Raw genomic sequence first — 21,203 nt, forward strand, 5'->3', positions numbered from 1 at the left:
TGGAGGACCTCATTGTTTTTCCATTCACCTTCATCCAGAGGTTTCTTTACTGTTGAGTTTTGTGTCGATCCATTACAGTCCAGGCGGGAATGTATCATCCCTTTTAACTCTAGTTTTTTGGCATCGAAGAGTTACAAATTGTATTTGCACAAAAAAGTTTGACTTTAAGGCCACGTTCACACAGTATTTGTAAGCCAAAACCAGAATGATTTTTTTTTCCTTTTTCGATTCATTCGAGCAACAGTCAGGTGATTGCTGGCCAGATTAGACATGCCGATGAATCTTGAAACAAGTGTTTTTTTTTTTTTGGAACGCACGTTCACAATGATCAGCAAATATAAAGGGTCCTAACGCGTTTCTGATGTATTTCTTCCTTGATGACGTTCTATCGTAATAACGTTCTCTACGACCTCCCATGAAGCCAGCATGCAGTAAAGAAGGAAGAAAAGGCACCTCTGATATAAGGTAGACCTTCTCATAAACTGATATCCTGCATCCAGTGGACAAGTGGGAATATCTCCGCAATATGGCGCCTCATGGAGATGCCATATGGCGGCACACAGAGTACCAAGAAAAATGTTACGGACTCTTTACAGATCTTTATAGAAGTAAGAAAATGGACTTTAGAGTTTAGATTTTATCCAAAATGATGTTTCTCGTTATTGCTGAAAGAGAACTGTTGGGAAAACTTCATTATTTTTTTTTTTGTAGCTTAGAATGTTATTTTAGTCATATTCACATGTTTAGTTTTTTCTGATGCAAGAAAAAGCAGATTGTTGGCAGAAGAAATGCTGTCGAAATACACTCGTTTTTACATCCATTTTCAATATGTTTTTACTTGCATATTTTTTCTCATTCATTTGAATGGGTAAAAATGCTGCAAAAAACATTAAAAATCTTGACATGCTGCAGACAAGGAAGGAAAAAATTGCAGCGTGTACATGAGATTTCAGAGATCTCATTCACATTGCTGGTACTGTAAACGCTCCCCCTCCCTGGGAGAAAATGCAACGTGTGAACAAACCTTACGACTATCTTAACACTAGGTGAACGTGGCCTAAGAGTCGATCTGTCGGCAGCCTTGTTTCTCATTCTTGTATTTTTTTTTGCATATTTTTTACTACCTTTTGCTTATTAAAACAAGAATTGAAAAAGTCAGACATGCAAAACCTAGAGCAGATGATTGGGAGCCGAAGCGACAATTGAGCTTGTATTTGTGGATATGTATGAAAACGCTCGGCCCCGCTCCTCGGTCATGAATATTTCAGTGTGTTTACGGACCCGTCGCAACCTGAATGTTTCATATTCATGCCATATGTGCAAAAACGCTGAGATCATTACTTTGATCAAGTATTCGCTCCACTTATTAGGAGGCCCTCCCATGACTGCTCGTTTCCTTACTGAGCCCTTCATTCTTATTTAAAACTTCTTGAGTAGCTCCATTGTCTTTTGATTGCCGCAACATTTGTGCAGCTGTTTTCACTGATTAGAACTGGCAGGAAAACATCTTTTTCCCCCCCCTCCTTATAATATTTCAATCTGCTGAATATATTTACATTGTAGTTACAAGGATGCTTGGCAACGATCATGTGTATTTACATATTCCACCGAGTCGCTCGATATTTGCCACCTCGAAATCAAGTGTTTTACCTACCGTATATATTCCGCATCATTCTAGTATGCAAAAAAAAAAAGTAAATGTTTGTGTTGCATTTGTTAGGGTTTTTTGGAATTTTTTTTTCTGCCAATTTAGAAAACTTTTAATTGTTTTATATTTGGAGGGGGAAGCATCAATATAAAATTATGATACCTCATCAGACCAACAACGGATCCATTCTGTTTTCTTTTATAGCAGACCAAAAAATGGCTTCTATTCTAAGTTCACAAAGTGTTTGAGAATTTTTTTTTTTTTTTTTGGGAGGATGGGAACCACTCTAAATACTCCTGAGAAACACATGGAAAACTTTTCCTATTCAATATATTTCAGACATTTATTTTTCTGTTTAATATGAGGACTTTTCTGAGCCTCTTTTTTTTCTGACGAGGTTTGAAAAACATTTACGGTAGTGAAAGTGGGGTGGCGAGGTGTCTTTTTTTTTTTTTTTTAAAGCAGATCCGCATGGAACGATCCAACCTTTGCATTATCAAATCATAAGGCTGCAAAAAAAAAAAAAAAATGCGTAATTTAAAAAAAAATGACTTTTTCAAAAATTCTTTGTGTATGTTCACTTGACATCTTATTTTCAAAGACAGAGCCACCAAGGTTTTACTTTGCAAAGCTAATCGGGAACGAAAAGCCGGTGATCTTTTTTCCTGAAGCGACCTCATTGGTGGTTATCATTGTGTTTTTGTTTTTTTTTGTTTTGGTTTTTTTTTCCGATCGTTCTTTAGATCTGTCCGCTTCCAAACAAAGCTGTGTGAAGAATGAACATGTTGCTGATTTTAAGCACTCCAGAGTTTTAGAACCCTGACGCAGTTAAAAGAAGTAACAAAAGGCTTAACATGAGCACAGCACTGTCGTTTTTATATTGCTGTGCATTATGTTCATTTGTTGCTGCGGCTCTAGTCTGAATAGGCCTTAAAAAGTCTGTATGCATTTACTTCCAGAGATAAGGGTAGCCTTGAGGATAAGCCATAGGACTAGAATACTCAAAATTGTTAAGTGCCCCGTCGTTTTACACGACTTAATCAATGATGTGCTATTGATTTATGCAAAGATAGTTGAAAGTAAAGTTTCCATTTAGAGGTTTGAGCAACTCCATTTTAGGTTGATTTTTCCAGATAATTTGCCATATTGATAAGACTTTTTGGAGTCAGGAACAACAAGGTCTTAAGAACCACATAGTTGACTACCTTGATATACATTGCTACTGCTGCACAAGCGGTTTGTCTGCATAAAACAAGTTAATAGGTGATAACTTGGTGATCTGTAGGTGTCCAGCCGCTGGGACTATCACCAATCGGCAGAACGGGGAACGTTTATCCCTGTAAGGCTATGTTCACATGTCTAGTAGTTGGCCATTAACGAAAAAGTTGTGACAGGTATAATCGTTCCCTTTATTTGCTAATCACCCTCATGACTGATCCGACTGCTTCCGGGAGGAAATAAGTTGGTTTCCTCCCGGTAGCCGCTCTTCAGTAAGGCGGAGGGGCAGCATTGTGACACAGTTTACCTGTCCCTATATCTGCAGGTATAGTGGTTATAATAATAATAATAATAATAATTTTTATTTATATAGCGCCAACATATTCCGCAGCGCTTTACAAATTATAGAGGGGACTTGTACAGACAATAGACATTACAGCATAACAGAAATCACAGTTCAAAATAGATACCAGGAGGAATGAGGGCCCTGCTGCTCGCAAGCTTACAAACTATGGGGAAAAGGGGAGACACGAGAGGTGGATGGTAACAATTGCTTTAGTTATTCGGACCAGCCATAGTGTAAGGCTCAGGTGTTCATGTAAAGCTGCATGAACCAGTTACCTGCCTAAGTATGTAGCAGTACAGACACAGAGGGCTAATACTGCATAAAGTGTATGAGAACATGATGCGATATTATAAATAGGCCACACAGGGATCGTTAGGTTAATGCATTGAGGCGGTAGGCCAGTCTGAACAAATGAGTTTTTAGGGCACGATTAAAACTGTGGGGATTGGGGATTAATCGTATTAACCTAGGTAGTGCATTATTATGGTTTCCAATATGACTAGCTCCCTTATAATGGTATTGAAAAATGTAATTTTCTGTAGGTCATTAGTAATAAATAACACAATTGTGTATCTTCTCTTTTTTTTAAATCTCTAGGAGATGACGATGAAGAGGAAACTGTTGCACCAAAGCAGTCGGCTGCATCTGAAGAGGAGAAACCTGCGAAGAAGGAAGAGAAAAGTGAACGTAATGACTTATATTATTATTATTGTCCTTGTGTATTTTGGGGTCTTCCCGACAGTTTTTGGCTTACAATCGATCACTTTCTTAAAAACCTAAAACAAGTGATGTATAAAGGTCCGGTCACAATTTAGTATTTTCTACTTGTCGCACCGATATCCCATAATGACACGTGATTTTGGGTGTGCGTTTTTATGGTCGTATAACACATTGTTGGTCGGAGCCGGACACCGTGCAACCGTTGCTACTTATGGGTATCTCTCTGCTTTAGCTTTATTGAAGGTGGTGGGACGAGGTCTTGTGGATGATACAGTTGTGCCATAATTTGTAGGAGGCAATGTTCAGAAAATGCTCCGAACTGTTACTTAATCCGGATTGTGGATATCTCCAGTCAGACATAGAACCCCAGATTTAATGAAGGCTAGGCTGACTGCAGTCTATCCTGACTCCTATGTACACATGCCCGCTCCATTTGGTCGAGTGTGCATGTGTTTTTAGTAGGAAGAGGAGAGTAAGCCGCACCTCCCGGTGCCAAACACATTGCTCGATCCTCATCTCCTTTGACATTTACCATCAGAAAAAAGTCAAGAGGTGCCACAAACAGGTTTGACTTGTATAAATCTAATGTGTATGACCATCACAAGCTTATATGTTGCCGACCTGGTTATAATCATTGTGAAAGGAGCCATTTTCTCAGATTATTTCCATCTGGTTGGCATGTGTAAAGCACAAGCAGCATTTCTTTTATTGCAATTAGTGATATTTATCCTCTGATTATTAATCCTATACATTATTCCCACAGTCCCCCCACACGAGCTCACAGAAGAGGAGAAACAGCAGATCGTTCACACGGAAGAGTTTATAAGTTTCATTGACCACAGCACAAGAATCGTGGAGCGCGCCCTGTCTGAGCAAGTCAACATCTTCTTTGATTACAGCGGCCGAGACTTGGAAGAGAAAGAAGGGTAATTACGGAAGACGGAACCTCCATTCTAATCTTCTCTTGTGGAATTAGGGTCATGCACGTTTTACATTCCGGCTAATCATTGTTGATGTTTTCTGTATTTAACAGGGAAATACAAGCGGGGGCAAAGTTATCGCTGAATAGGCAATTCTTTGATGAGCGTTGGTCGAAGCATCGTGTCGTCAGCTGCTTGGACTGGTCTTCTCAGGTACGAAGATTGCGCCAGAATCATTTTCCTTTTAGAAGATATTGCATCTTTTAATTCATCTTCTTACATAGGAGATATTTTTGGCGTGACCTGTACACACGTTTAGTTTTTGCCAAATACTAGATTAACAGAAATGCAGGTTACTAGTTACCCAATGGTGTGTTACTATTTGTACCATCACATATTGTCATGGAGATCGATAAATCGATCGACATCCACGACACTAACTGATGGCACAAAGGGAAATGTGCCTTGTATGATCCTTCATCAAGGACATACATAATATAAATGTGCGTGTACGCCAATGATGGAGAATCCTTTAGTAATCTACTATTCACTGTTGTCCCCTTCATTCACCCATTAGGTAACTTCAAGGGAATGCGAAGTGTTTAGAACCATTTTAAGGGTCAAATATTGGGGTCAATTTTTTAGTTTCCCCTTTTAAGTCATAGACATTAATTTAATTACTATCTTAAATTGATTTTACATCAGTCTTCACATTTGCTTCTCACTGTTATATCACAATGTTTTGTTGCAGAGTTTTGCATCTTTAAAAAAAAAAAAAAAAGAAAACAAATAAAAATCTGAGAACAATGTGGCTTCTAACTAAATCGCCTTAGGCTGTGTAGCAACATCAACTATTCTGCAACCTCTTAATTGCACCAGTTGTAGTTGACTTCTTTGAGACTTGCCAGTGTTTTTATCATGAAGATAAGTTTTGAGATAATGGATAATGATGATAATAATAATAATAATAATAATAATAATAATAAAAGACTAGTGAGCAAGATGCATCAAAGGATGTGCAAGAATCTTAAGGAAAAAAAATCTAATATAAGTAACTCTAGCCTAATTTTTTATTTACGGTACTCGCCAATTAATAACTTTGAACTGTGCGTGCTGCCATATTGTGGAAAATATTATCTGTGCACTGTGCAGCCTTATTATTTTGGCACTGCATTATATGTTTTGGTGTATAATGTGGCGTCAATTATATTGATGATTTACATGTACATATATTATAGGCAAATAAAATTTTAGAGGCATTCCAGATGCAGTTAATGATGAGCGAAAGTGTTCGGATAAGGTTATATGAGCATGCTCAGGTGCTAATCGAGTGTCTTCGGCGTGCTCGAATAATATATTTGAGTCCCCGCAGCTGCATGTCTCATGGCTGTTCGACAGCCGGAATGCATGTAGGGATTACCTTTTTTGTTATGCAATCCCTGCATGTGTTACGGCTGTCAGAACAGCCATGAGACATGCAGCCGCGGGGACTCGAACATGTTTTTGGAGCACGATGAAGACACTCGGTTAGCACTAGAGCATGCCCGGATGACACTTAATCCAGAGCACGTTCGCTCATTACTAAAATAATGTACTAATTTAATTCTGTTATCAAATATCCACCAATGTCTGACCATTGATCCTGGTAGATTTACTTTAGCACTTTTTAAAGGGGACTGGTGTACGACTCATTTGTGAAGTCAAGCCCGACCCCTTTTCTGTCAAATATAAAAGGGCCTGCCTTAGCTATTGAAATGAGCCAGGCAGCCAGCTCCCTTCCCATATCGCAATGTTAAAGTGCACGCGCAGGAAACATTCTGACCATTACAGAGATGGGAGTGGAGCGTCCGGGACTGATGGGTGAATCGGGGATAATGGCCGATCTTAGTGAACGCAGGTATATTATAGGGGCATATATGAGTGAATCAGGCGATCATCTAAGCGGTCTATTCTTTTTCTGAAATGCACAACCCCTTTTAATACCGGCGCATGTTCTGATTTCTCTGACAGTACCCAGAGTTGCTGGTTGCATCATACAACAACAACGAGGACGCCCCGCATGAACCAGATGGCGTGGCTCTCGTATGGAACATGAAATATAAGAAGACAACCCCGGAGTATGTGTTTCACTGCCAGGTATGAAAGCAGACATATTATGCTAATTATTTGCCTTCATGCTGGGCTATGCACCCTAATACTAATTATCATAACCATTTCATTGCCCCTATGTAAACCACATGCATTTACAAACATATGTTGATTGAGCCCTTCGTCAGTTCAGAAAGAAAAAAAAAATACATTTTTTTTTTCTTCTGGACCTGCTGACATTATTCACATGGTAAAGAGAAGCCAAAATCCTGCATGCTACGTCCCCTCTGATTTTTATTAATTCAAGCCTTCCCAGGCCCAGAGAGAAAAAACACCCCTCGCCGCTTTCTCATGCCAGACGATACGTTTTTGGGCCATTTAAAAGAGAAGAGCGTGGCCCGAGGAGATGGAAACAGACTTGTTTAAGTGGAAACACATGCTCCGAATGTGATCGAAATCCGAAATAAAGAGAAAAAAGCTTAAATGTGTTTGCCAACAAGTGAGCGGCTTCTATTTTCTGGATGTCAAATTTTGCTGAGTTTATTGTGATGGATTAAATGTAGCGTGTAATCCGGAGCTGTCAGATTACTGTCAGAGCACGGTAGAGATGACTGACAAATGCTAATTTTGCTGAAACTGATAGGAGAAAAACCCTTAAACATTTCTGAGTTTAAAAACTATATTTTCCGTTCTTTTTCTTTTTTTTCTTCTGCCTCTTTAAAAATTTGCAATAGTTTTACTTGATAATAGTGGGGAACTGCTACAAGATGTTAGTCGTTCAGCCGCAGCTGTAAAACTGTGCAGGAAAGCAGAGGAATATTTTGTAGTCCAGCTGGATAGGCGAGAGGCCACACAAGTGAGCGCGACTGCACCAGATATCTGCACTAAAGACATCCTATTTGCAGAAATACGGGAAATCTGCTGGAAATGTTTTTTTAATATGTTTGGATGTGTCTAGACTAAAGTGCGGTTACAGGGAGAAAATCAAGTGATATTTTCCCTGCAGCCACTTGCGTACAGTCATCGTCAGTCATCACCGCTCGCTGTACTCTTCCTCCTGCACCTTGGACAGCTTGCTCTGCATACTCTCCGGGTGTCGATCAAAGAGTAGGGGGAGGGTGCACCACTCCAGGTGATTGACACTTCTCTCTTGTGCGTGTAAATTGGGAGAGACCTGCCAATCAACTAGAGAGGTGCAAGGAAAAGACTAGTGATGAACGAACGTCCTCGGATAAGGTGTTTTCTGAGCATGCTCATGTGCTAACAGAGTGTCTTCGGTGTGCTCGAATAATATGTCTGAGTCCCCGCGGCTGCATGTCTCGCAGCTGTTCAACAGCCGCAACACATGTGGGGATTGCCAAACAAACAGGCAATCCATGAATGTGTTGTGGCTGTTGAACAGCTGCGAGACATGCAGCTGCAGGAACTGGAACATATTTTTTGAGCACGCGGGCAAGTCACTCAGCACGCGAGCATGCTTAGATAACACCTTATCCAACCACTTTCGCTCATCACTAGAGGAGGCGCCTGGAAGATCCTGCCAGACTAGTCTGGTTTCTCCTTATGGTCTTCAGCCAGCTCTTTTGAGCTGTTTCACAAAATAATGGTTCTCCTGTCTGTTGTTTGGGCAGCATGAATCGAGGGACAATTTGCCTTTTTAAACATTTTTTTTATTTTTTTTTTGTTTTTCTTTCATATAAAAAAATCACTTGCACTTTTCTTACACCAGCCACTAGATCTAATTTAGGAATTATTTCTTTTGGGCGTATAGACACTAGCTGCAAAACACTGACGCCGACTCTATATATTTTTTATTTTAAAAACTTTCTGATCTTGTAATCTGGGCAAGGGTTATTTTTGAAGGGTGGGGGAGGAGGTGAGCTGTAACATCAACTATTATGATTGATAGGTGGATCCTGTGTTATATGATATGTATAGAGTTGTCATTGTAATCCTGCCTATGATGGCAATGAGACTGCTGAAAAGTCCTCTTACTCTGTCGCCTCATTGGGGACACAGGACCATGTGTGTTATGCTGCTGTCCACTAGGAGGCGACACTATGCATAATCTGAAAAAGATTAACCGTGGCTCCTCCTCTGCAGTATACACCCCTGGACGGCGTCATCCTTCTCCAGTTTTTGCTTAGTGTCGCATAGGAGGCCCACCTACGGGATTGCAGATGAAGAAAAGTGGGTCTCCTGCGAGACTCCCGGCATGGTTCCTTCCTCGGCCCCCTATTACGGGGTGCCCGGTTGAAGTCGAGATGGCTATTTCCCATGCCGCTCCTTCCCCAGTCCCTCGGGTACTGGTTCGAGACCCCCCCTCCTTCCCCAATTCCTTTTGGTTTCTGGGTTGAGGATAAAGCCCCCTGATGGTGACACCAGCACCCTCCCTAATCACCCTCTGGGGGCATTAGGTTGAGACGCCTCAGGTGGGGCCTGTACAGGCAGCACTCTGCAGTTCCCAGCAATGGGCCAGCACACTGCGGCTGCATCCTGGGACCCCAGCCCAGCTGCGGGCTGCTGTCGGGGCCGGGGGGAGTGCAGTCAGGCATGGCACAATAGAGGCACAGGGCTCCCTGCGCCCCTGTCTCTGCGGCAGCACCAGGTCTATAGTGCCTCAGGGGGACCCCTCATAGGGCCCCCCTTCCGCTTATAGACCCACCACTATCCTGCCTTTAAATCCGGGGGGTCCAGTTCAGATCCGACCCCCTCCCGGACTTCGCGCTGGCCTGGAGCCATTCTGGGCATCAGGCATCTAATTTAGGCCGCGGCTTCGGCCTAGCTGAAGCCACCGCCTCCTCTTCGCCCCCCGGATGACAAATATGACACTCTACAGTGTCATAGAGGGGGCGGATAGAGACAGAAAGGGCACGTTTTTTCACAGCTTTGCCGCCCTTTTTCAGCTCTCTGCCCCCTTCTCCCCCTTCCTCTTCTTCTCTACGGCCATTTCTGCTGCAGGACAAGGATTAACCCTGCATTTCCCGGTCAGTAGGACCAGGCCAGCCAGTCTCCGGGCGGCACAGGACTGTGGATCTTCGGCGCTCTGGACCTAGGGGGCAAACTGGTGGGGTAAGATCACAGCTGGGTTTTTTACTCGGCTGTGAATCCATATTCCTATAACACCCCCTATAGGTTCCTCTGCATAGCCTGTAGGGTCCTCTGCATAGCCAGCCCTTCTGCACTTTGTGCACTATGCCAATTATGCATTCTACACAGCCTGAAGGACCGCTCTCCCCAGTGGCAGCACGTACCCGCACTGCCAGGACTGCATCCAGACTACTGTGTCAGAGCACCAAGAAGCCCCTGCCAATGCTTCGGTGCCTAATGCCACGCCGGAATGGGTCACTCAGATGTCGCAATCTATGACGCAGTCTATAGATAATCTAACCTCCACATTGCTTCAGGCTCGGCAGAGTCATGCCTCGGCTATGACCGCTACCCAACAAAGGGAGAGCTTGACTCAGGGACAGGACGACCCTGGCACATCCACGTCTAAGTCGGGACGCAAACGGACCCATAGGTCAAGTCCATCTGCGTAATCCCATAGCACACGGTCATCCCCTTCTAGTGAGAGACATCGTAGTTCCAGGTCATCCAGACCATCCCCTTCCAGGGGCAGACAATGCAGATCTCCGCAAACCCCAACCAGAGAAGGCCTCCGCCCCAGCTCACCCAGCAGGGGACGCCTCAGTGATACACAGGATTTGGAAGGCATCTGTGACTCCGACTCAGACAAGGAAACTGAGGGGTCCCTGATCCCAATCCCCCCTAGCAATACTGCGCTAGTTGAGGACATAATCTCTTCCATCCATCGAGTGCTGGACATTTCTGATCCGCCACCAGAGGCCCCAGAACACAAGATTTCCTTTGAAGGACTTCTGCAGCCGCCTAAGGTTTTCTCTAACCACCCAGAGTTTAAGGCGATCATTAAAAAGCGGCTCTCACAGCCTGAGAAGTTCGCTAATCGCAAATATCTGGAGGCAAGTACCCCTTCCCACAGAAGGACATAAAGGAATGGACAGATCCACCAAAAGTGGACCCCCCAGTCTCTAGGCAATCAGCACAGACCCGCCTTTCACTGCCAAATAGCTCAACCCTCAGGGATGCAGCAGACCGGCAGGTAGAACGCATGGTTCGTTCAATTTTCGAGGCTGCAGGGGCATCCCTGGCTCCCGCGTTCGCTTCAGTTTGGGCTGCCAAGGCCATTCTGGCCTGGGCCACAAATTTACAAGCTGGCCTCCAAGCATCCGCTCCTGAGCTGTCGGACGAAGCGGTTCAAATAGCAGTTGTAGCAGATTACATGCTTCATGCGGCTCTGGATTCAGCAAGGGGTGTAGCGGGGATAGCATCAAACGCCATCACAATTCAGCGTATCCTCTGGCTGCGGGAATGGAAAGAGGACACAGCCTCAAAGAAGTCCCTCACGCACCTCCCCTACCTCAGTGGGCAACTTTTTCGGTGAAAAGTTGGACACGATGATATCCAACGCCACCGGGGGTAAGAGTACCTCTCTTCCCCAACTGAAACCTAATCGCACTTAGAAGAAGCGTAACCAAACTCGATTCCGATCCTTTCGGAACTCCTCGGGCTGGTCCGTCTCGCATCCAGCACAAAATCGTAACCGTTCCCCACGCAGGGAAAACTCACGTTCAACGCAAAGGTCGGACAAGACCTGGCAGTCAAAAGCAGGCCAGTCTAAGCCCAAGGAGGAATATCTCAGACTTTCTCCTCATCATGACTCACGGACTCCGGAAGACACCACACCCGTAGGCGGCCGACTTTTGCTCTATCTTCGTCTGGCTGCCTATTACAGAAGACAGGTGGGTCAGGGAACTAGTGTCTTCTGGATACAAGATTATTATTATTATTATTATACATTTTTATAGCGCCATTTATTCCATGGCGCTTTACATGTGAATACGGGGCAAATATAGACAAATACATTAAACATGAGCAGATAACAAGGCACACGAGTACATAAGGAGGGAGGACCCTGCCCGCGAGGGCTCACAGTCTGCAGGGGGTGGGTGAGGATACACTAGGAGAGGGAAGAGCTGGCTGTGCGGCTGTTCAGTAGGTTGAGGATCACTGCAGGCTGTAGGCTTGTCGGAAGAGATGAGTCTTCAAGATAGAGTTCACCTCCAACCTACCAGACTGATTCTTCCTCTCTGTCCCCCCAAAACCACCAGCCAAGGCTCGTGCCTTCCACCAAGCGGTCTCCTCGCCTTTTCAAGCAGGGGTCATAGTACCGGTCCCCACGTCCGAGCGCTTCCGAGGGTTCTACTCCAATCTATTCGTAGTTCCCAAGAAAGGAGGCAGTGTGTGGCCCATATTGGAGCTAAAACAACTCAACAAATATGTACGGGTCCGTCACTTCCGCATGGAGTCCCTTTGGTCCCTCATCGCATCCATGGAGAAAGGAGAATATCTCGCCTGCATAGACCTACAAGACGTATACCTGCATATACCTATTGCAGCCACCCATCAGAGATTTCTCAGGTTCGCAATCGACCAGGACCACTACCAGTTCGTGGCTCTCCCGTTCGGACTTGCCACGGCTCCCAGAGTGTTCACCAAAGTCATGGCAGCCACCATGGACGTCCTGCACTCCAGAGGCATAGTAGTCGTTTAATACCTGGACGATCTACTTATCAAGGCTCCCACCTTCAAGGACTGCGAGCTCAGCGTCTCAATCACAACCGACACTCTGAGTCACATGGGCTGGTTACTCAACCTACAAAAGTCACCAACCCCGAGTCAGTCTCTGACCTTCATGGGAATGCTATTCAACACCTCCAGGGGTCTAGTGCTCCTTCCCAAGGACAAGGCACTGGCTCTCAGCCTAGGAGTTCGCACCCTCCTCCGCAAACCCCGTTGATCTCTCCGGTTTGCCATGAGAGTCCTCGGCAGGATGAGGACAGCAATAGAAGCGGTCCCATTTGCCCAGTTTCACCTCAGGCCTCTCCAACTAGCCATCCTCAAGTCCTGGGAAAGAACCCTTTCTCGACAGGGAGTTCCGGCTAGCGTCGTCAACCAGGAGATCCCTGCACTGGTGGCTCAAGCCAACCTCTCTAGCAAAGGGGAAATCCTTTCTCACAGGTCACTGGAAGGTTTTGACCACCGATGCGAGCCTGACGGGTTGGGGTGCGGTGCTCCTACACCACAGGGCAAGTGGCCCCCGGGGAAAGCGACCATGCCCAGGCATCAACATCCTGGAAATTCGTGCCATCCTCCTGGCATTGAGGGCCTTCCATCACTTACTGGCAGCCTCTCGCATCAGAGTACAGTCGGACAATGCCACGGCTGTGGCATATGTGAATCACCAAGGGGGAACCCGCAGTACCCAGGAGATGCGAGAAGTGTCACACATCCTCCACTGGGCAAGAGGACACAGGGTCGGTTCTCTCGGCAGTCCACATTCCGGGTGTGGACAACTGGGAAGCAGACTTCATCAGCCGACAAGGAATAAACTTGGGAGAGTGGTCTCTTCATCCCGAAATTTTTCGCCAGATCTGCCATCGCTGGGGGACCCCGGAAGTGGACCTAATGGCATCCCACTTCAATGCCAAGGTCTCCAACTTCATGGCCAGAACAAATGATCCATGGTCGCTCGGAGCAGACGCTCTGGTTCAGAACTGGACCCAGTTCCAGCTTCTGGACATTTTTCCACTTCTCCCCCTGATATCCAGAGTGGTGAGGAAGATCAAGCAAGAGGGAGTTCCTATCATCCTAATCGCATCGGACTGGCCCAGACGTAGATGATACGCCGACATCGTACAACTTACAGCAGATGCCCCCTGGCGCCTCCCCGACCGCCCGGACCTTCTATCACAAGGCCCGGTCTACCACCAGAACTCAGGGGCCCTCAATTTGACGGCGTGGCCTTTGAAACCTGGGTTCTAACCCAGGTATGGCTCTCGCCAGATGTCATTAGGACCATGATCAGGGCAAGGAAGCCAGCCTCTGCCAAGATCTATTACCGTACCTGGAAAGCTTTCTTAACTTGGTGCAAATCTTGTGGCCAGACCCCATTCCCTTACTCCCTCCCCAAACTACTTGGTTTTCCTCAATCGGGTCTGGAGGCTAGGCTGTCCCTGGGCTCGCTTAAGAGCCAGGTGTCAGCCCTCTCAGTGCCTTTTCAAAGGCGCATTGCTACCAAGCCGCAAGTAAGGACATTTCTTTAGGGGGTTTCCCCATTTGTTCCCCCCAACAGACGACCACTAGGTCACTAGCATTGCAGGAACCACCCTTCGATCCCCTTAAGGAGGTCCCGCTCCGCCTTCTATCCCAGAAGGTGGTTTTTCCTGGTGGCAATCACCTCGCTACTCAGGGTGTCTGAACTGACAGCACTCTCCTGCAGACGGCCTTTTCTGGTTTTTCACCAGGACAAGGTAGTCGTTCGTAGGGTCCCATCCTTCCTTCCGAAGGTTGTGTCCAACTTCCACCTCAATAAGGAAATTTCTCTGCCTTCCCTTTGTCCGGTCCCGGTTCATAGAGTGGAGAAGGCTCTGCATACGCTTGACCTCGTCAGGGCATTGTGTATATATGTGTCTAGGACTGCGTCCTTCCGGAGGTCTGATTCTCTTTTCCTTCTTTCGGAAGGTGGCTGCAAGGGTCTGCCAGCTTCCAAAGCTACCCTTGCCAGGTGGATCACATCCAGCATACAAGAGGCCTACCGCCTTTAGAATTCTCCTCTTCCAGCCGGTATTACGGCACACTCTACACAGGCGGTAGGGGCCTCCTGGGCCATTCGACACAACAAGTGTGTAAGGCGGCCACTTGGACTAGCCTACACACGTTTACTAAACACTACAGGGTTCATACCCAGTCCTCAGCGGATGTGAGCCTGGGTAGATGTTTTCTGCAGGCGACGGTGCCCCAAGTGTAGGGGCCTGTCTACACAATATTCGTCCATTGCTTCAAATCTCTTTCTCTTAGCCTCTAATTGGGGGACACAGATCCCACCCTGTTGCCCTTTACGGGCCGTTGTTACTGTTGAGTTCTCATATTGTTCTTTGAGCTCGTACATAATGGCCTTCTTATAGGCATGGTTATGCATGTTACGTTCCTCCTAATGCTTTTGCACAAAACTGGAGAAGGCTGACGTCGTCCAGGGGTGTATACTGCAGAGGAGGAGCCACGGTTAATCTTTTTCAGATTATGCATAGTGTCGCCTCCTAGTGAACAGCAGCATAACACCCATGGTCCTGTGTCCCCCAATTAGAGGCTAGAGAAAGATATTTTACGGTGAGTACACAAAAATCTCCTTTTGTAGACCAGGAATTGGGAAACGTGAGTTTAGTATAAAGCATAAAGGTCAGTGTAAGATGAAAATTTAAAAAAAATAATTTAAGAATACATTTAACAAAAAAATCTAATTTAAAAAATAGGAAATGTTCTGATAACACATGCCATTTATTGTCAATGGTAGGACACAGCACATACCACAATATTTCAAGTTTTCCGTTCCCGGGGCACGCGACTGGGCCCTGTTCTTCAGATAGATGCTCTTCCCAGCATTGGGACCTATAACTGTCAGACATTTATTATGTGCCCTGTGGATGGGTAAACCATAAGTATACGAAATAGGACAACCCTTTAAGATTCTTTAAATAAGCCTGTTAAATTTTAGCTACTGTTTTGATGGTACATTTGTGGTTTGTTTTTTTTCTAGTCTGCAGTTATGTCTGCTGCTTTTGCAAAGTTTCACCCCAACCTGGTAGTTGGTGGGACATATTCAGGCCAAATTGTCTTGTGGGACAATCGAAGTAACAAGAGGACGCCGGTCCAGAGGACACCGCTATCTGCCGCTGCTCACACGGTAAGGGATAAATCGATTGGGATACATCCGTCCTTCAGGAGCCATATCCAGTTATTAGACACAGAATTAAAAAAAGTAACATTTTTATTTAATAATTGAATAGTTGTTATACTGGAATTTTTTAAATACAGAATTTAGATAGTTAAAAAATGTGCACAAAATTGAAGATTCTGTATACCACGAGTCTATTCTGGGGATTAAAAAAAACCCAAATAAATCACATATTTAGTTATGGTTCTGCTTCAAAAGTAAAGCAAAGCAATGGGAAGGTGGATTTTAAATTCTCATTAATATTTTTGGGTATTAATGTACCGTGTATAAATTTGTTGATAAATCACTAAAGGCATAACATGTTAATTGAACAATAAATATATTTCTCTTTTAGCACCCGGTGTACTGTGTTAATGTGGTTGGCACACAGAACGCCCACAATTTGATCAGTATATCAACAGATGGCAAGATCTGTTCTTGGAGCCTTGATATGCTCTCTCAGCCGCAGGTAAGTCCACAATTAAGAATCATTTAAAAAAGGAAAAAAACAGTAAAAAAACAAAACCTCGAATTCCGTATTTTCAGCTGGACGGTTTGTCGGGCCTTTTTTGCTTGTATTGTTATAGAGTCCGTGTCAAACCAATCAACTCACTAATATTTGTCCACTCCAGAAATAAACTTTTGAAAGAATCTTTGTATTTTAGGATGTTTTTTTCTACACATTGGGGCTGATTTATCGATACAAATTCTAATTTATTATTAGGCTTCGCTCTGTTTTGTAATTATGACGTCATCCAAACCATAATAAAATGTGTTTTCAGGACTTGGTCGATTTTTATTTTAGTTGGAACTTTGCACCTCAATTTTGCCACATTTTCGGCCACTTTTACTCTTAACCATACCCATTCTTGCATTGCCAAGCCCTCTTTTTTTCAGAAAAGGAGCAGAAAGTGACTGAAACTCAGATTAAATATTTTCCTGCGCTTTTTTTTTCCAAACCAGATGTCAGAAAGTCAGTAGGAAATATTAAACACACTAAAGTGAAATTATTTTTTTTTGCCACTTTTATCATTTTCTCATAGACTTCTCTGTAGGACTTAAAATAGCATAAAAATGCTTGTGAAAAAATGCCTGAAAATAAGGCAGAAAGAAAGCAAAAGCCCTTAGTGGAAAGGAATTCTTACTAGTTATTTGTTGTACCGAACATCTGCAACTAATGCTGAACTTGCCCTACTCTGCTAGATAATGGTCAGTCCTCCAGGGATCGGCACTAAAGTAAAAGCGAATATTCAATCTGATTGTGCAGCGCGTCACGGGATACACTTGATATACGTCTTCGCTCATCTTTGTGTTCCCAGTGAGGAGTCAATTGTCAGTCAGCGCTGCTGTTTGTTGGGACTCTGATATGGGAGCCATTTGATTGCAATAATTGGGGGTTTATTTCATTAAGAGCAGTAGTAGGTTCCAGTTACACATTAGAGGGACGTACTCCTTTTACTGGTAGGATATTTTTCTGTTTTTAATAAACCAATATCCCAGTCCCTATTACACATAACTTACCCTCTCCAAGAACGATCTTGTATAAAAGACAAAATATCCCCCCCTTAGTTTAAAAAAAGCCCAAAATATTGTCACATTAAAATGAAAGAGAATCTGTCACCAGGTTTTTACGCCCCATCTGAGAGCAGCATCAATTAGGGGAAGAGGCCCTGATTCCAGCGGTATCACTTATTTTACTAGTTGCTGCCGTTTTGATAAAACACATTTTCTCTCCTGCAGATTTAGCAGTTCTCTGAATGCTGAGCTGTGTATAACCTCCACACGCAATGTGTCAGATTTCTGTGTACACTATGCATAGGCAGAAAGTTGCCTATCGGGGGTTGGGGGTGGGCAGGGTTATACAGAGCTCATGAATATGGAGAATAACACTTATCATAACTACAGCCGGCAGCCCAGTAAGTGACACATCACTGGAATCGGGGTCTCTGACTTTACATTATGCTCCTCTCAGATTTGGTGGTGAAAACCTGATTACAGATTCCCTTTTAAAACTATTTCTGGAGAAACTCTAGGACTACCGGTATTTTAGTTTCAAACAGTCCGGGTCTTTTTTTCTGCAGTATTGAAATGTGAATGAGACATGAAGTGGTGGAGCATGGGCAGATAAGCATAAGAGATTCCCTTTAAGCTTTGCTTTTGTCCCCTGTCAGTATGATCAACCACCCAGCCCCTGCTCAAGCAGCATATTTGGTCATGCAGGTCTTCGAAATGTAAATCCATGGACACCTTTAAGTCTTCTATCTGGTGTTGCATTCCCGAGAAATGAGCCTTTGCCAGCGGTGTTATGTGCTCTGGACATGACAGAGCACTTCCTTAACCACTGCCTCCAGAGCTTGTTTTATCCACCCAGCACCAGCCTCTTTAGGCTTGACTGTCAGCTCACCTTCTGGCTGACTCCGCCCCCTCCTCCCCGGACTTTAGAATGGGCAGCGGATACGTCGGAAAACTGCATCCGCTGCCCACGTCGTGCATAATTTTCACAACTTGCGGCGGTACATTGCACCGACGCTTAGCGACGGACCCGTACCGACGCAAGTGTGAAAGTAGCCTAACCTGTTTGTGTGGGTTTTTTGGCTTTGTTTTTTTTTTTCCACCAGATTTTATTCTTTATTATTTTAGCATCTTTTTATTTAACCTTTTGTAAATCTGAAATGTAAGCCATCTTGTAAGCGGCACTCGTTATGTAGCATGGAGAACACATTACAGAATCTATTTTTGCCTCCCTACTTCTTTCCAGGACAGCATGGAGTTAGTCCACAAGCAATCGAAAGCTGTAGCTGTCACCTGTATGTCCTTCCCGGTGGGAGATGTCAACAACTTTGTGGTGGGAAGTGAAGAAGGGTCTGTCTACACAGCATGCCGCCATGGAAGGTAAAGTGTTCAATCCTTTCTTCATGCAGTTCATAAAGATGACAAGGAAGAAATCCCCCCACCCCCATCCAAGTCAGACATATTGGCAAGAAATCTCCGGTTACATATTTAATGGAAACTTCCCCATTTGGGGAGGACTAAAATACAAAACGTGAACGGCTCTGTATCTGCCTCTGCTGCTTTTCCTGCTTTTTTTTTTTTTTTTACTTTCATTCTATTTTTTTTTTGCCCTTCAAGTGTTTAACATAAGTAAAAAAAAAAAAAAATAAAATATATATATATATATATATATATATATATATATATATATATATATATATATATATATATATATATATATATATATATATATATATATATATATATATATTAATATTAGGACACCCCACCCTTTTTTAATAGAAAGAAAAGTAAGGATAAAGAGGTCTCAAGTAGTAATGGTGCACATGTTTGTTTGTTTTTTTTTATAGGTTTTTATGCCCACAAAGCATTTCCCTAAATACAGTTTGGTGGCCCATTAAACCAGACATGGTGAATCTTTTAATTACCATAAAATAATTATTGTTTACCAAATAAAATATGAATATAGACAAGTGCTACTAAGACCGTAGCAGCAGGAGCGCTCATCAACCGTTGCAAAATAGGCATAAAAAATGACAGTACATCCCCCCAAAAATCTAGTATCCATATTATTTATATTTTTGTATCTTATAAATAAAAGGCGTTGATGGCTTCCGACCTTTCAATTAAAAAAAAATAAATAAAAAAATGTTCATATATGCGGCTGCATGTCTCACGGCTATCCTAACAGGCAATCCCCACATGTGCTGAAGCTTTTGAACAGCTGCGAAACATATAGCCGTGGGGACTTGAACATATTATTCGAGCACGCCAAAGGCACCCAAGTATGCTCTGATAACGCCTTATCCAAGCACATTCGTTCATCACTAGTAATGAGCAAACTCCACCAGTATAACAATAGCATCGCTACTTACAGGGTATGAACAAATATATACCCAAACAATGTATAGTATCAAGCGACTACTAATAGACAAAAATAATAGAATTATTCTTACCGTTAATTCGGTTTCTAGGAGCCTTCCACGACAGCCACCAGGAGGTTGTCTCCATTCCCTAATGGGGGACAGGAAGCACAAGAGGTTAAAAACCCCTCCCACCTCCCATTAACCAGTGACTTACAACAGAACCCATAGCACCGGTTACCTTTAGGTTCTCAGAAAAATATCCAAGAACATCGGGAGGGAATTAATGCTGTCGTGGAAGGCTCCTAGAAACCGAATTAACGGTAAGAATAATTCTATTTTCTCTAGTAGCCTTCCACGACAGCCACCAGGAGGAATGCCAACCAATTCTGTATTTAGGGAGGGACCACAGCTTGAAGAACCTTTCGGCCAAAAGCAAGATCCCGATTGGACCAGAAGTCCAATCTATAATGCTTAGTAAAAGTGTGTAGGGAAGACCATGTTGCTGCCCTGCAAATCTGCTCCGATGAAGCGCCAGCCCTTTCAGCCCAAGAGACAGAAGTAGATCTGGTGGAATGGGCTTTTAGGCCCGCAGGAACAGCAATATTCTGAGTTGAGTATGCTTCAGAAATGGCCTTTTTTATCCAGTTGGCAATGGTACTCTTCGCTACCTTCTTGCCTTTGTTTCTGCCAGAAAGATGAACGAAGAGATTTTTGTCAATTCTAAATGATTTAGTATGTTCTAAGTAATATAACACTATACGTCGTACATCCAAAGTATGGAATCTGTGTTCTTCCGGATTTGAAGGATTGTGACAGAACGATGGGAGGACTATATCCTGTGATCGATGAAATTCTGACACTACTTTCGGTAGGAAACAAGGATCTGGACGGAACACAATGGAATCATCTCTTATGGTAAGATAAGGCTCTCTTATTGAAAGGGCTTGTATTTCCCCTACTCTTCTTGCGGTAGAAATTGCAACCAAGAAGGCCGTCTTGTAGGACAGAAGTTGCGAGGAACAAGATGATAATGGCTCAAATGGAGGAGCCGTAAGACCTTTTAGGACTATGTTTAAGTCCCACGATGGCACGAAAATTTGTCTTCTTGGACAATGTCTTGATGCTGCGACCATAAACCTCTTTATCCAACGATGACCCGCAAGGTCCCGATCAAAGACGGAACTTAAGGCTGACACTTGAACTTTCAAGGTACTTGGCTTCAGCCCCAACTCTAATCCTTTTTGTAAAAAATCTAATATTTGTGAAATATTAGGATGAAAAGGGTCAGGTTTATGAGGATGACACCACGAGGAGAATCTATTCCAGATTTTGCCATATATGGCATTGGTAATAGGTTTTCTAGATTTCTGTAGAGTAGATATTACCGACTCTGAAAGGCCCCTAGCTCTTAGTACCTGGGCTTCAATAGCCAGGCTGCCAGTTTGAACTTCTGTGGTTCTGGATGATAAAAGGGGCCCTGGCAGAGGAGATCTTCTGATACTTGAAGAAACACTGGACCGTCCACCTTCAG

At 43.8% G+C, this 21,203-nt stretch overlaps 1 protein-coding gene across 6 annotated transcripts in view; it reads left to right on the plus strand.

Annotated features, from left to right (window-relative positions):
• DYNC1I2 (dynein cytoplasmic 1 intermediate chain 2) overlaps nt 1-21,203 on the plus strand; it is a 135,756-nt gene that overhangs the window by 91,435 nt on the left and 23,118 nt on the right. For all 6 annotated transcript variants that reach the window (XM_069733138.1, XM_069733133.1, XM_069733135.1 and 3 more), the window contains 7 exons: nt 3,810-3,899; nt 4,696-4,858; nt 4,966-5,065; nt 6,863-6,988; nt 15,618-15,764; nt 16,150-16,263; nt 18,553-18,686. In XM_069733138.1, the coding sequence (XP_069589239.1) occupies nt 3,810-3,899; nt 4,696-4,858; nt 4,966-5,065; nt 6,863-6,988; nt 15,618-15,764; nt 16,150-16,263; nt 18,553-18,686 (874 nt within the window). The remainder of the gene's footprint in view (nt 1-3,809; nt 3,900-4,695; nt 4,859-4,965; nt 5,066-6,862; nt 6,989-15,617; nt 15,765-16,149; nt 16,264-18,552; nt 18,687-21,203) is intronic.

Source organism: Ranitomeya imitator, chromosome 7 (assembly GCF_032444005.1).
Source record: "Ranitomeya imitator isolate aRanImi1 chromosome 7, aRanImi1.pri, whole genome shotgun sequence".
NCBI lineage: Eukaryota > Metazoa > Chordata > Amphibia > Anura > Dendrobatidae > Ranitomeya > Ranitomeya imitator.